We start from the raw sequence: 15,946 nt of genomic DNA, 5'->3' as shown, positions 1-15,946 counted from the left end.
ATGTAATTATAGTTTGCCTTTTATTTGTGGATTTATTTAATGTATTTAGTGTTATTTCTTCCCCAAGCTCATAAAATAAATTTGGGTCGCACATAAATTGACAGGGTCGGTCGGAAACCGGAACCCAAGAAAAAAAATTTTGCCCTATAGAAAACATGAATATATATAATTCTTAATGGATCATATATCATTTGAAAGAGCTATTTCTAATCTTTAAACTGAAAGAAACTTACAATTGACACTTTTCATTAGCTTTTTAGTTATTCTTGGTTATTTGCATTGTTTCTCAAATTGACCTTTTCTCTTGGAATTCCCAGGAATCTGGAGCATTGTTGTACAATTCTATTGGGGTATAAAATTAACCTTAAAACACATTTGTATGGTGAAATGTATCTCATGTCTTCATTTGTATTGCCACAAGCCTAAATACACTGACATTAGGCTATTTCAGAATGGTTACAACCAAGCGTTCAGCAGGAACTGTATGTAAGTCATGTCTTGTAAAATACACAACAACATTTTACTTTTGTGGCTCACTTTTTTTGCACACTGTCTGTTTAGCATAGTTGCATTTAATGCATAGCCATTTAACAACATTGTGTTTAGTTAAATAATCAGTCAATTTAAATTGGCGTGAACAATGTTATTCTGTGAAAGAGCACAGAGATTAGATGAGATTACATACTTCTGAGGCAGATGTTTACACCAAAGATCTAGGTGCACTTTGCTCAGAACTCTTTTGATCAGACACCCAAAGAAGATGTTGGACCGCCCTTGAAGATGCCAAGGCTTCGTGCATGGTGGTAGTCAGACCACATTAATTTTATGTGATTTATCCTTGTTAGAGCCCACATTGTCCAACTATCAAATTATGACCCAATGTGCTCATTTAAAGTAGCATACAATGAATTTCAAAACACATTTATTATATTTGTCCTCAGTAGACCTATAAATTAAATCCAGGTAAAGCTGTTATAAAATCTGTTCAAAATCTGTAGGCATAATAACACTTTAAAATCTCATTAGCAAACGAGAAGTTGTTATTTTACAGTATGCATACAGATTGTCATGTTTCACAGGTAGCAGTGAATGAAGTAGGCTATGAAAAAAGCATTACATGTCTTTGCACAATGTATCCTGCTTGCACACATAGTCCTGCATGTAAAGGCACTGCAGTATTTTACAGCTAAAAGTGCTAGCCTATGACAATGTGACTGAATCTGTGTCACTAAAAAGCCTCAGGTCTCAAGCCACACAGACATCAGCACAGGACAAAGGGGATGTTCCGTGATGATGCAGTGAATCACTATCAGATTTTCAACTTCACAACGTGGAAATATGCAAGATAAATACAACTACCTGTCCAAACACTTGAACCATTCATTTACATTAAAATAATATTAAGCTATCTGAACAGGCGAGCGCGCGTATGTGTGTGTGTGTGTGCGCGTGCGTGTGTGTGTTTTGCCTGCCAGTGTAAAGCGAATTTTATCAATATGCTGACATGTACACACGTCACACAATTACCAAACCCAACAAGACAACTTGTTCGACATCTCATGCTGTGACAAACACTCAAGTTTTACTTACAGGCATTGGTTACGGCGAAGCTGTTGGCTGTCTCAATGTTGTCAACGTGAGGCACGAGATTAAAAGGAGCCTCAGATGCGTTAGGGCTGGTGTTATGCAGGAAAATAGCTAAACGGAAAGCAGTGTATTCCTGATCGGTGTTTCTGATGAACAGCCCGCCTGCAGAGGGAGAGGAGGAGGGTTACACATATGACACATGTGAAATTAACTAAAACGTTAACACATATGCCTGCAAACATATTCGAAAAATTCCGATAAAATGAAAATAAATGCATTGTAAAACGCAATCGGCAGTTAGGCCTGACAGTCGAGGGAATGACAAAAATAGTCGAATGAAACGGGCCTGAACAAAATAGTCGATGGACGGTTGCAGAGGAATGTGAGATGCCTATAAACGACCGCAAACCGTTTAACTTGTGGAGATTTGCTCAATTACGTTGGAATAATGTTGCCCACTTTCCGAATAGTAAAAGCAAAATCTGAAGGATTTTCAGTTTTTATCAATAAGCCTACAAACATCAGCGGTAAACTTTAAAGACGTTACCACTTTGCTAGGCAAAGCATTCCTGTCAGTACCCAGTGTGACACTTTAAGCAGCCTACCCTAAACGTAGCCTACATGAAAACGATCGCACAGAACGCGCACCTTCACAATTTATTAGCAAGGCTATTTCGTCTTTGATTCGTAGCTTACTAGGCTACTTACCAATCTGAACGCTGCTTGGGAAAGGGCCCATCGTAATTCCGCAAATGCCAGAAAATATAACTAAAAAATGGTTGAAGGAAATCCTCATTTTGATTAATAAAAACTATGAAGATACATTGAGGAAAATGGCAATTGGGGGGAAATGGAGGAAAAAATTAATACTAGCCTATAAATTAGCAGTACATCCTTGATATTTTGTTCCCTATGGATTTCCCCCCGCAATGCCATGAGCCTTCGTTCCACTCTGCCCAGCGGTAGACCGCATGCAGAGATGGGAAATGAGTCGACTTTTAAAAAGGAATCGATTCTCAGTTTTAGCATGGCCTTTTGGAGTCGATTCCACAATCCAATTCATTCAACTGCTTTGACTGAATAAAGCTTGCCGCTAGCAGTTATCTGTCCAATGATATGGAAGTTAGGCCTGTACTGTAACAGCCCATAGAGAAAAATACCATATCCATATGCAGCTTGAACATATTCCAGTATAAGCACATCTATGTTAAATAAATACAGTATATTTCCATGTATTTAATATATGTTATATTTCAATATGTCATATTTTCAATATATTTCAAAATATGAGTAAATATTCAATATTTGCCATTTTTTTGTATTTTCTGCATATAATTAAATATATTTAAATACATTACACTAAGAAGCGTGATCACATGACCCTTGATGACAATGCTGATCACATCATCTATATATTTCAGACATTTTCTTTAGTTCATATTCCAGCATGGTTTGATATTTTCAGTATTTATCAATAAATATTTCACTATATATTGTGTTTATTTAAAATTAACCATATCAGTATAAAGAGGAATAAACACACAACTGTTCTGTTATCTTTTATTCTATTTTATTGAAAATCTCAATTTTTGTTTTTGTCATGGAACATCAGTTCTGTCACTTTTTGGCATTTATTGCCTGGCCCAGCAATCCGGAGTCAGTGCCTGGGAATCGCTTCAGGGTGGCCTCTGAATAAGACAGAACATAAAAAAATAGAACATGCAAAATATTAGTGACACAAATACATATGCTAAAGTGCAGAAACACTGTTGTGTATTAATCAGAGAGAAATATATTCATTATACTGCAATGATAATTGGAGAGAAATATAATAAACTCACCAATTATGACCTCAGTCCTCTCAGGGTCCAGGCATTTCCTCTGTTCCCCCTACTTGCCTCCTAAAATATGGGGCTGTATTTTGGGTCACCAGCGCATGGCGTAATACTCGTTATTCACCCGCGCAAAGTTGAATTCGGTATTTTGCATGTTTATTTTTTTAACATTGCGCCCAGGGGTGTGGCATTAACAACTTAGGGAGGGGCCTAGCGCGTTGTCTAAAAATCGCTATCATACACCACCTAAACCTGGTCAAAAGTCAATGGCGAGTTGTTCATATGCTATTTTAAGAGCGGATGTCAGTCATATTGGCAGGTGCACGCACCATCCTTCTATCATTCATGAACGCACACCAGCGCACGTCCATGCAAAGCATTACAAATTGCACGATTACAATGGGAAACATAATTAGAACAAAGATATTACGAAATGCTGTACATCTCATAATGAGTAGTTATTCACCGTCATTTGCAAATTGGTAATGACGGTTAAAAGTGATTAGGGGAGAGGCGAGAGACACGTATGGAGCACAGCTGAAGACGCACTGTCACGAGATATAAGCAACTCCTCTGCAGGATAAATGTTGTTTTATTCAGTCATTTGAGCAATATTAGGGTAAGTGTTGCTTTTTCCAGCCTATGTTTTCGGTGGTAACCCATTGTCAGTCAGTGAAAGTAACTGCATATAACTGTCTTGTCGTTGACTGACTCCTTGGTGAAGTTAGTTTCACTTTGCCAATGAGTTCAAATAGACGAGTGCAAATGCGTGAAGGCTTTGCTAGGTTTTAGTAAAGCATGGTTTAAGAATGACTATTCTATACGGTCTCGCAAGCAGCCTCCTTCAAATGCGCCTTTGAATGCCAAAATACCGATGCAATTATTTGACATATCGCGCGTTGCGCCGTTAAAGGGAATGACAGATGTCATTCTCATTGGTTTAAAATGATGTTACGCCCCAAACACACCCATATAACTGATTAAAAGACCTAGGAACACCTTGTTACGCCATGCGCTCCACTTTTGTTAGCGAAACCCCTCCCAATGTGAACTGGACATCCTACTAAATTTGAATAGACTTTTGACGAGTGACGATGCACTTTAGAATGTCATGATAGGGCCCATGACCACAATCAATTATGTCCTCGAATACAGTTTTACAGTTTACTAACACAGAAACACTGCATGAAAAGTGTAATTTTCATCCCCGTAAACGCTAGGAAATCTCCCTAATTTTCGGCAGTTAATGACAATTTACAGCCTGCAAACGTCGCATTTGTCTGTGCCACATATGGTCGGACAATAGTTGTCATATATGTGATAGTAATTATGCAGATCATGAAATACTAAAAAAATATGAACAAAATATACTTAACATGAATTTCAAAACGTATGAAATATAAATATATGACATGAAGCAATTTTTAGTGTGTTGGGGCGATCGTGTAAAGTCTATGATCTCCACTGGTGTGGTGGGGGGCTCCCAATTTAAATAAAATCAAGAAAGTATCCAAATTCTTGATTATTATCGGTATTGAAAAAAGTAATTGTGAGTGACACTTACACCAAAAGTATTCTTATACCCACACCCATTCCCCACTAGCCTGAGTTTTCCCATGGTGCCTTACGCGCACGATTTTATTCACATAAAAAGTGCTAGATTATCAAATTTTAAAAAAGGGTGGAATGTCCGCACACTTCATCAGGATTTTTTACATTCCACCCTTTTTTTTATTTAAAAAGGACCACCTACTCACAACAAAGGCTAACTTGGTCCTGAGCAACAAACCTACTGACCTAGAGAATCATTGTCACCATGTCACCAAGAGGAAGCACACACGAATGATGCTAGGGGCTGTAGTACTCGTGTCCGGTTTTTCTATGGTCTCGGACTTGTCTCGGACTCGCTAGTATTTGGACTTGGTCTTGTCTCGGTCTCGGCCACTGGTCTTGCCAAATATGGCTTTTGGTCTCGACCGAGTCCAGGTGTCTTTAGGGCCATCAAAATTAACGCGTTCTCGCCGCGATTCATTTTGAAATACATAATGCGTTACGAAATATTAACGCAATAGTGTTCACCTTTGTGGGGGGCTGATGTCACGTAACGGAAGCCGCAAAACCTAAAACCGCAAGTCTGAGAGTTTATTTTACTGTCTGAAGATGAAGAGGAACCAACATTTAGCCAATAAATAGTAGCTTTACTGCAACCTGCTTTTCACTCTTGTTAGATAACGTTTACAATGCCAAAATGCAACAGCAACATTGATATCTCCTTTTTAATATAAGAAACTTATAAAAGGAAGGCAACAAAGACGAGGTTAGAGGAGATTGCGGATTTATCCGATTTCCACTACTGACCAGTTATAAACTGTGAGAGCCAGGGCACTTTGACATGTAGGCTGCACTCACTGTGATTTGAAAAATGGACAAAAATATGAAGAGTTGTCTTTGCCTTTGTGTAATGGAACTGGTGAGTCTTGAAGTCTTCAATAATTTGTTTACATGTAGTATGCCGATTGAAACACATTCCACTCAGCTAGCTAGGTGACTGCTCAGGCTCATCATTCACTTTTAATTGCAAACAGAAAATGTCTAGCTAGCATCATGTCATTACATATAAGTGTATTAAGTATATTAGTATAGTACATATAAGTATTAAGTATATAAGTATAGTACTTTTGATCCCGTGAGGGAAATTTGGTCTCTGCATTTATCCCAATCCGTGAATTAGTGAAACACACTCAGCACACAGTGAACAGTGAGGTGAAGCACACACTAATCCCGGCGCAGTGAGCTGCCTGCAACAACAGCGGCGCTCGGGTTGTGAGTGAGGGGTTAGGTGCCTGGCTCAAGGGCACTTCAGCCGTGGCCTACCGGTCGGGGTTCGAACCGGCAACCCACCGGTTACAAGTCCGAAGCGCTAACCAGTAGGCCACGGCTGCCCCACAATGCTTCTATTTCCAAAGGAATGAAAGCTGTTTATACCAACTTAATATCATGCTTATCATTGTTAATATTGTACAATACATGTGGTACAAATAATACAGCTTGTGGACTAGCTATAGGCTATATTTCAATGGAGCTGGTAAAAAAAAGATCATTATGAGAACGTGGCCACAATGGGCTTAAAGTAACAGTGCACCATTTACAAATGAGTTAAACAGCATCAAATGTGTAGTATTTCTTAAGAAATGAATACTTTAAAATACAATTACTGTGTCAGTATTATCATTTAAATAATATAAAAGTGTGTTTACCTTTGTGGTTACTCATTAATTTTGTGATTTATGTTGTATTTAATATGCCATTTAAGAAGCTTTAGTCTTTAGGAACTTTTTAATTGCGGTTAATCGAGATTAATTCATTTCAAAATATATATTTTTAATCGTTTGACAGCCCTATAATAATATTGGAGAAGGGGAATGGCTACACTTACAAATCCTGTGTGTTCACACTGTTTTTGCTTTTAGATAATAATAATAACTAGAAAAAGCAATTCCAGGGAATTACCAGTGCATGAAAATGCAAAACATATGGTGTGAAATATATTGTTAAAACAGATGATGGGCTAATTGGCAACCAACATGATGAGGTTTAATATAGTTCAAATGACTGAACTAGGTAGATGAGGTTAATATAGTTGGCATGACTGAACAGTTAAATAGGTGGATAGTTTATATAGGTAAATGATTTACTTGGTAGATAAGGTTTAATATAGTTGGAATGATTGAACGGTTAAATAAGTGGATAGTTTAAATGGTTAAATTATTTAGGTAGATAGTTGACGATAACTGACACTTAGAATGGCTCTAATGTTTGCTAGCAGTTATGCTAACTATGTTAACAAAGATAATAATGTTAACCAAGTTACTATGCTAACTAGCATGCTAACAATGTTAAAATGCTAACCATGTGACTTAGCTAATTATTTTTAGCAGTTATGCTAACTAACATGCTAACTATGCTAACCATGTTACTTAGCTAACTTAGTTAATCATTTTTAGCAGTTATGCTAACTATGCTAACCAACATGCTAACTATGCTAACCATGTTACTTAGCTGACTTAGCTAATCATTTTAAGCAGTTTTGCTAAAAATGCTAACTAGCATGCTAACATGCTAACTATGCTAACCATGTGACTTAGCTAACTTAGCTAATCATTTTAAGCAGTTTTGCTGAAAATGCTAACTAGCATACTAACATGCTAGCATGCTAACTATGCTAACCATGTGACTTAGCTAACTTAGCTAATCATTTTAAGCAGTTTTGCTGAAAATGCTAATTAGCATGCTAACATGCTAGCATGCTAACCATGTGACTTAGCTAACTTAGCTAATCATTTTAAGCAGTTTTGCTAAAAATGCTAACTAACATGCTAACTATGCTAACCATGTTACTTAGCTGACTTAGCTAATCATTTTAAGCAGTTTTGCTAAAAATGCTAACTAGCATGCTAACATGCTAACTATGCTAACCATGTGACTTAGCTAACTTAGCTAATCATTTTAAGCAGTTTTGCTGAAAATGCTAACTAGCATACTAACATGCTAGCATGCTAACTATGCTAACCATGTGACTTAGCTAACTTAGCTAATCATTTTAAGCAGTTTTGCTGAAAATGCTAATTAGCATGCTAACATGCTAGCATGCTAACCATGTGACTTAGCTAACTTAGCTAATCATTTTAAGCAGTTTTGCTAAAAATGCTAACTAACATGCTAACATGCTAGCATGCTAACTATGCTAACCATGTGACTTAGCTAACTTAGCTAATCATTTTTAACAGTTTTGCTAAAAATGCTAACTAACATGCTAACTATGCTAACCATGTTACTTAGCTAACTTAGCTAACTAGCTACAGTGGGTAGGAGTCATAGTTGATGACAAGTAACAGTTACAATGGCTGAACAGTTAAAAAGTTCAGTAGTTTAAAGGGTTAAATTGTTTAACAGTAAAATATTATAGTGAGGACTTTTATTTTGAAACAGTTTTTGGCAGAGGAAGCAGTTGAACAGGATGTGTAGTCTTAATAGGGCCAGTTTGTATGCTTAAAGCCTGAGACTGGCAGTTGGTCCAGGTGGCCCGAACACCTGCCATAGGATTCTAATTGCTTAAAGGCCGTATTGTGATGTCATAATCATAATGTTAAGTCAATGGGGAAATTTTGATTAGTTTTTAATTAATAGTTTAAAAAGTATAAAAGTTACAAAGTTGAAAAATACATAGCACCCATGTCCTAAGTAAGACCTACGTGACATAGTTTGAATGAAGTTTCTACGTTAAACGGTTGAAGCTGCATTAAATGCGTTAGAAGAAGAAGAAGAACTAGAAAACGCAATTCCAGGGAATTACCAGTGCATGAAAATGCAAAACATATGGTGTGAAATATATTGTTAAAACAGATGATGTGCTAATTGGCAACCAACATGATGAGGTTTAATATAGTTCAAATGACTGAACTAGGTAGATGAGGTTTAATATAGTTGGAATGACTGAACAGTTAAATAAGTGGATAGTTTAAATGGTTAAATTATTTGCTAGGTAGACAAAGTTTAATATAGTTGGAATGACTGGACAGTTAAATAAGTGGATAGTTTAAATGGTTAAATTATTTGCTAGGTAGATGAGGTTTAATATAGTTGGAATGACTGAACTAGGTAGATGAGGTTTAATATAGTTGGAATGACTGAACAGTTAAATAGGTGGATAGTTTATATAGTTAAATGATTTGCTTGGTAGATAAGGTTTAATATAGTTGAAATGATTGAACGGTTAAATAGGTGGATCATTTAAATAGTTAAATTATTTAGGTAGATAATTGACGATAACTAACAGTTGGAATGGCCCTAATGTTTGCTAGTAGTTATGCTACTATGTTATCAAAGATAATAATGTTAACCAAGTTTTTTTGCTAAAAATGCTAATTAGCATGTTAACTGCTAGCATGCTAACTATGTTACTTAGCTAACTTAGCTAATCATTTTTAGCAGTTTTGCTAAAAATGCTAACTAGCATGCTAACATGTTAGCATGCTAACTATGCTAACCATGTGAGTTAGCTAACTTAGCTAATCATTTTAAGCAGTTTTGCTAAAAATGCTAATTAGCATGCTAACTATGCTACTTAGCTAACTAGCTACAGTGGGTAGGAGTCATAGTTGATGACAAGTAACAGTTACAATGGCTGAACAGTTAAAAAGTTCAGTAGTTTAAAGGGTTAAATTGTTTAACAGTAAAATATTGTAGTGAGGACTTTTATTTTGAAACAGTTTTTGGCAGAGGAAGCAGTTGAACAGGATGTGTAGTCTTAATAGGGCCAGTTTGTATGCTTAAAGCCTGAGACTGGCAGTTGGTCCAGGTGGCCCGAACACCTGCCATAGGATTCTAATTGCTTAACGGCTCTATTGTGATGTCATCAGCCCATGTTAAGTCTATGGGGAAATTTTGACTAGTTTTTAATTAATAGTTTAAAAAGTATAAAAGTTACAAAGCTGAAAAATACATAGCACCCATGTCCTAAGTAAGACCTACGTAACATAGCTTAAAATGATTAGCTAAGTTAGCTAAGTCACATGGTTAGCATAGTTAGCATGCTAGCATGTTAGCATGTTAGTTAGCATTTTTAGCAAAACTGCTTAAAATGATTAGCTAAGTTAGCTAAGTCACATGGTTAGCATAGTTAGCATGCTAACATGCTAGTTAGCATTTTTAGCAAAACTGCTTAAAATGATTAGCTAAGTCAGCTAAGTAACATGGTTAGCATAGTTAGCATGTTACCATAGTTAACATGTCAGTTAGCATATTTAGCATAACTGCTAAAAATGATTAACTAAGTTAGATAAGTAACATGGTTAACATAGTTAACATGTTAGTTAGCATAGTTAGCATAACTGCTAAAATGATTAGCTAAGTCACCTGGTTAGCATACTTAGCATTTTAACATTGTTAGCATGCTAGTTAGCATAGTAACTTGGTTAACATTATTATCTTTGTTAACATAGTTAGCATAACTGCTAGCAAACATTAGAGCCATTCTAAGTGTCAGTTATCGTCAACTATCTACCTAAATAATTTAACCATTTAAACTATCCACTTATTTAACCGTTCAATCATTCCAACTATATTAAACCTTATCTACCAAGTAAATCATTTACCTATATAAACTATCCACCTATTTAACTGTTCAGTCATGCCAACTATATTAAACCTCATCTACCTAGCAACCAATATAGTTTGTTTTTACTCTGTATGATATTTGACATCATATTTTTTGCATTTTCATGCACTGTATTTCCTTCAGGAAATGCTTTTCTAGTTCTTCTTCTAACGCATTTAATGCAGCTTCAACCGTTTAACGTAGAAACTTCATTCAAACTATGTTACGTAGGTCTTACTTGGGACATGGGTGCTATGTATTTTTCAGCTTTGTAACTTTTATACTTTTTAAACTATTAATTAAAAACTAGTCCAAATTTCCCCATGGCAGGTGTTCAGGTGTTCTGTTAGCATTTTTAGCAAAACTGCTAAAAACGATTAGCTAAGTCAGCTAAGTAACGTGGTTAGCATAGTTAGCATGCTAGCGCTAGCATGTTAGCATGCTAGTTAGCATTTTTAGCAAAACTACTAAAAACGATTAGCTAAGTAACATGGTTAACATAGTTAGCATGCTAGCATGTTAGTTAGCATAGTAACTTTGTTAACATTATTATCTTTGTTAACATAGTTAGCATAACTGCTAGCAAACATTAGAGCCATTCCAACTGTCAGTTATCGTCAAAAAAAGGTGTTAGAATCCTATGGCAGGTGTTCAGGCCACCTGGACCAACTGCCAGTCTCAGGCTTTAAGCATACAAACTGGCCCTATTAAGACTACACATCCTGTTCAACTGCTTCCTCTGCCAAAAACTGTTTCAAAATAAAAGTCCTCACTATAATATTTTACTGTTAAACAATTTAACCCTTTAAACTACTGAACTTTTTAACTGTTCAGCCATTGTAACTGTTACTTGTCATCAACTATGACTCCTACCCACTGTAGCTAGTTAGCTAAGTTAGCTAAGTAGCATGGTTAGCATAGTTAGCATGCTATCATAGTTAGCATGCTAATTAACATTTTTAGCAAAGCTGCTTAAAATGATTAGCTAAGTTAGCTAAGTCACATGGTTAGCATAGTTAGCATGTTAGCATGCTAGTTAGCATGTTAAGCAAAACTGCTTAAAATGATTAGCTAAGTTAGCTAAGTCACATGGTTAGCATGCTAGCTTGCTAGTTAGCATTTTTAGCAAAACTGCTTAAAATGATGAGCTAAGTCAGCTAAGTAACATGGTTAACATACTTAGCATTTTAACATTGTTAGCATGCTAGTTAGCATAGTAACTTGGTTAACATTATTATCTTTGTTAACATAGTTAGCATAACTGCTAGCAAACATTAGAGCCATTCCAAGTGTCAGTTATTGTCAACTATCTACCTAAATAATTTAACCATTTAAACTATCCACTTATTTAACCGTTCAATCATTCCAACTATATTAAACCTTATCTACCAAGTAAATCATTTACCTATATAAACTATCCACCTATTTAACTGTTCAGTCATGCCAACTATATTAAACCTCATCTACCTAGCAACCAATATAGTTTGTTTTTACTCTGTATGATATTTTACATCATATTTTTTGCATTTTCATGCACTGTATTTCCTTCAGGAAATGCTTTTCTAGTTACAGTGCATGAAAATGCACTGTACTGTTCTTCCTAGGCTTCTTCTTATTACAGTGCATGAAAATGCACTGTACTGTTCTTCCTAGGCTTCTTCTTATTACAGTGCATGGAAATGCACTGTACTGTTCTTCCAAGGCATTTTATTATTATTCTTCTTCTAACGCACTTAATGCAGCTTCAACCGTTTAACGTAGAAACTTCATTCAAACTATGTTACGTAGGTCTTACTTAGGACATGGGTGCTATGTATTTTTCAGCTTTGTAACTTTTATACTTTTTAAACTATTAATTAAAAACTAGTCAAAATTTCCCCATAGACTTAACATGGGCTGATGACATCACAATAGAGCCGTTAAGCAATTAGAATCCTATGGCAGGTGTTCGGGCCACCTGGATCAACTGCCAGTCTCAGGCTTTAAGCATACAAACTGGCCCTATTAAGACTACACATCCTGTTCAACTGCTTCCTCTGCCAAAAACTGTTTCAAAATAAGTCCTCACTACAATATTTCACTGTTAAACAATTCAACCCTTTAAACTACTGAACTTTTTAACTGTTCAGCCATTGTAACTGTTACTTGTCATCAACTATGACTCCTACCCACTGTAGCTAGTTAGCTAAGTTAGCTAAGTCACATGGTTAGCATAGTTAGCATGCTAGCATGTTAGCATGCTAGTTAGCATTTTTAGCAAAACTGCTTAAAATGATTAGCTAAGTTAGCTAAGTCACATGGTTAGCATAGTTAGCATGCTAGCATGTTTACATGCTAGTTAGCATTTTTAACAAAACTGCTTAAAATGATTAGCTAAGTTAGCTAAGTCACATGGTTAGCATAGTTAGCATGCTAGCATGTTAGCATGCTAGTTAGCATTTTTAGCAAAACTGCTAAAAACAATTAGCTAAGTTAGCTAAGTAACGTGGTTAGCATAGTTAGCATGTTAGCATGCTAGTTAGCATATTTAGCAAAACTACAAAAAACAATTAGCTAAGTTAGCTAAGTAATGTGGTTAGCATAGTTAGCATGCTAGTTAACATTTTTAACAAAACTGCTAAAAATGATTAGCTAAGTTAGGTAAGTAACGTGGTTGACATAGTTTGCATGCTAGCGTGTTAGCATGCTAGTTAGCATAGTAACTTTGTTAACATTATTATCTTTGTTAACATAGTTAGCATAACTGCTAGCAAACATTAGAGCCATTCCAACTGTCAGTTATCGTCAACTATCTACCTAAATAATTTAACCATTTAAACTATCCACCTATTTAACTGTTCAGTCATTCCAACTATATTAAACCTCATCTACTTAGCAACCAATATAGTTTGTTTTTACTCTGTATGATATTTTACATCATATTTTTGCATTTTCATGCACTGTATTTCCTTCAGGAAATGCTTTTCTAGTTACAGTGCATGAAAATGCACTGTACTGTTCTTCCTAGGCTTCTTATTACAGTGCATGAAAATGCACTGTACTGTTCTTCCTAGGCTTCTTCTTATTCTTCTTCTTCTTCTAACGCATTTAATGCAGCTTCAACCGTTTAACGTAGAAACTTCATTCAAACTATGTTACGTAGGTCTTACTTAGGACATGGGTGCTATGTATTTTTCAACTTTGTAACTTTTATACTTTTTAAACTATTAATTAAAAACTATCAAAATTTCCCCATTGACTTAACATTATGATTATGACATCACAATACGGCCGTTAAGCAATTAGAATCCTATGGCAGGTGTTCGGGCCACCTGGACCAACTGCCAGTCTCAGGCTTTAAGCATACAAACTGGCCCTATTAAGACTACACATCCTGTTCAACTGCTTCCTCTGCCAAAAACTGTTTCAAAATAAAAGTCCTCACTACAATATTTCACTGTTAAACAATTCAACCCTTTAAACTACTGAACTTTTTAACTGTTCAGCCATTGTAACTGTTACTTGTCATCAACTATGACTCCTACCCACTGTAGCTAGTTAGCTAAGTTAGCTAAGTAACATGGTTAGCATAGTTAGCATGCTAGCATGTTAGCATGCTAGTTAGCATTTTTAGCAAAACTGCTTAAAATGATTAGCTAAGTTAGCTAAGTCACATGGTTAGCATAGTTAGCATGCTAGCATGTTAGCATGCTAGTTAGCATTTTTAACAAAACTGCTTAAAATGATTAGCTAAGTTAGCTAAGTCACATGGTTAGCATAGTTAGCATGCTAGCATGTTAACATGCTAGTTAGCATTTTTAGCAAAACTGCTAAAAATGATTAGCTAAGTTAGCTAAGTCACATGGTTAGCATAGTTAGCATGCTAGCATGTTAGCATGCTAATTAGCATTTATAGCAAAACTGCTTAAAATGATTAGCTAAGTTAGCTAAGTCACATGGTTAGCATGCTAGCATGTTAGCATGTTAGTTAGCATTTTTAGCAAAACTGCTTAAAATGATGAGCTAAGTCAGCTAAGTAACATGGTTAACATTGTTAGCATGTTAGTTAGCATAGTTAGCATAACTGCTAAAAATGATTAACTAAGTTAGCTAAGTCACATGGTTAGCATACTTAGCATTTTAACATTGTTAGCATGCTAGTTAGCATAGTAACTTGGTTAGCATTATTATCTTTGTTAATATAGTTAGCATAACTGCTAGCAAACATTAGAGCCATTCCAAGTGTCAGTTATCGTCAACTATCTACCTAAATAATTTAACCATTTAAACTATCCACTTATTTAACTGTTCAGTCATTCCAACTATATTAAACCTCATCTACCTAGCAACCAATATAGTTTGTTTTTACTCTGTATGATATTTTACATCATATTTTTGCATTTTCATGCACTGTATTTCCTTCAGGAAATGCTTTTCTAGTTCTTCTTCTTCTTCTAACGCATTTAATGCAGCTTCAACCGTTTAACGTAGAAACTTCATTCAAACTATGTTACGTAGGTCTTACTTAGGACATGGGTGCTATGTATTTTTCAGCTTTGTAACTTTTATACTTTTTAAACTATTAATTAAAAACTGTTCAAAATTTCCCCATAGACTTAACATGGGCTGATGACATCACAATAGAGCCGTTAAGCAATTAGAATCCTATGGCAGGTGTTCGGGCCACCTGGACCAACTGCCAGTCTCAGGCTTTAAGCATACAAACTGGCCCTATTAAGACTACACATCCTGTTCAACTGCTTCCTCTGCCAAAAACTGTTTCAAAATAAAAGTCCTCACTACAATATTTCACTGTTAAACAATTTAACCAGAGAGGGTTCAAGCGGAGCGAGAGGCGCAAACGTTCGACAATTTCCGCGTTCGATTATTGCAAGGGGGAGGGGGGGAAATCCCCCTTTATGCAGACCAGAGTAAGCCCTTGCTGCACTAATGTCAATGGAGACTTGTGGAATTTTACCAATAAATTGGTCATTTTGTCTTTCTGGATTTGTTGAGGGTTTTTTGGAAAATTGTGTCATAATCTGTAAGTGTTTGGGATCATTTCAAGCCTAATAGTGTAATTTTTTAGTGTTCGGATTTGTAATAAAATAACTTAATATTAGACCATGCTGCTGCCAGTTACTGTCCGGTTGTTAGCATGCTAGCTAGCCTCTTAGCTAAGGTAACATTTTAAACGGAGAAGTGTAATTTCTTTGAAATGACAACTAGCTGAATAACACTACTGACATTAGTTAAAGTGGATAGTCTATACTCAAGCGAATTTGCAACAGTATATTAAGTTTAAGCGAAGTCCTTCAACTACTAGTCACTTGTTAGCGCATAGCTGTATTGCCATAGCTACTACCATCCACTTGTATAGCATTTTAAG

General features: G+C 35.8%; 1 protein-coding gene across 6 annotated transcripts in view; it reads right to left on the bottom strand.

Moving 5' to 3' along the window:
• LOC121708557 (glutamate receptor 4-like) overlaps nucleotides 1-2,526 on the bottom strand; it is a 169,391-nt gene extending 166,865 nt beyond the window's left edge. For all 6 annotated transcript variants that reach the window (XR_006031699.1, XM_042091293.1, XM_042091297.1 and 3 more), the window contains exons 1-2: nucleotides 2,296-2,526; nucleotides 1,591-1,749 (exon numbers count right to left, since the gene is read on the bottom strand). Coding sequence is in view for 5 of the 6 variants with exons in the window: in XM_042091293.1 (XP_041947227.1) it covers nucleotides 1,591-1,749; nucleotides 2,296-2,383 (247 nt within the window). In the remaining variant the exon portion in view is untranslated. The remainder of the gene's footprint in view (nucleotides 1-1,590; nucleotides 1,750-2,295) is intronic.
• Nucleotides 2,527-15,946: the final 13,420 nt, after the last annotated feature.

The sequence above is a fragment of the Alosa sapidissima genome, chromosome 5 (assembly GCF_018492685.1).
Source record: "Alosa sapidissima isolate fAloSap1 chromosome 5, fAloSap1.pri, whole genome shotgun sequence".
Classification (NCBI taxonomy): domain Eukaryota; kingdom Metazoa; phylum Chordata; class Actinopteri; order Clupeiformes; family Clupeidae; genus Alosa; species Alosa sapidissima.
Note: the sequence above shows the minus strand (reverse complement) of the source record. Positions and strands in the feature narration are given on the sequence as shown.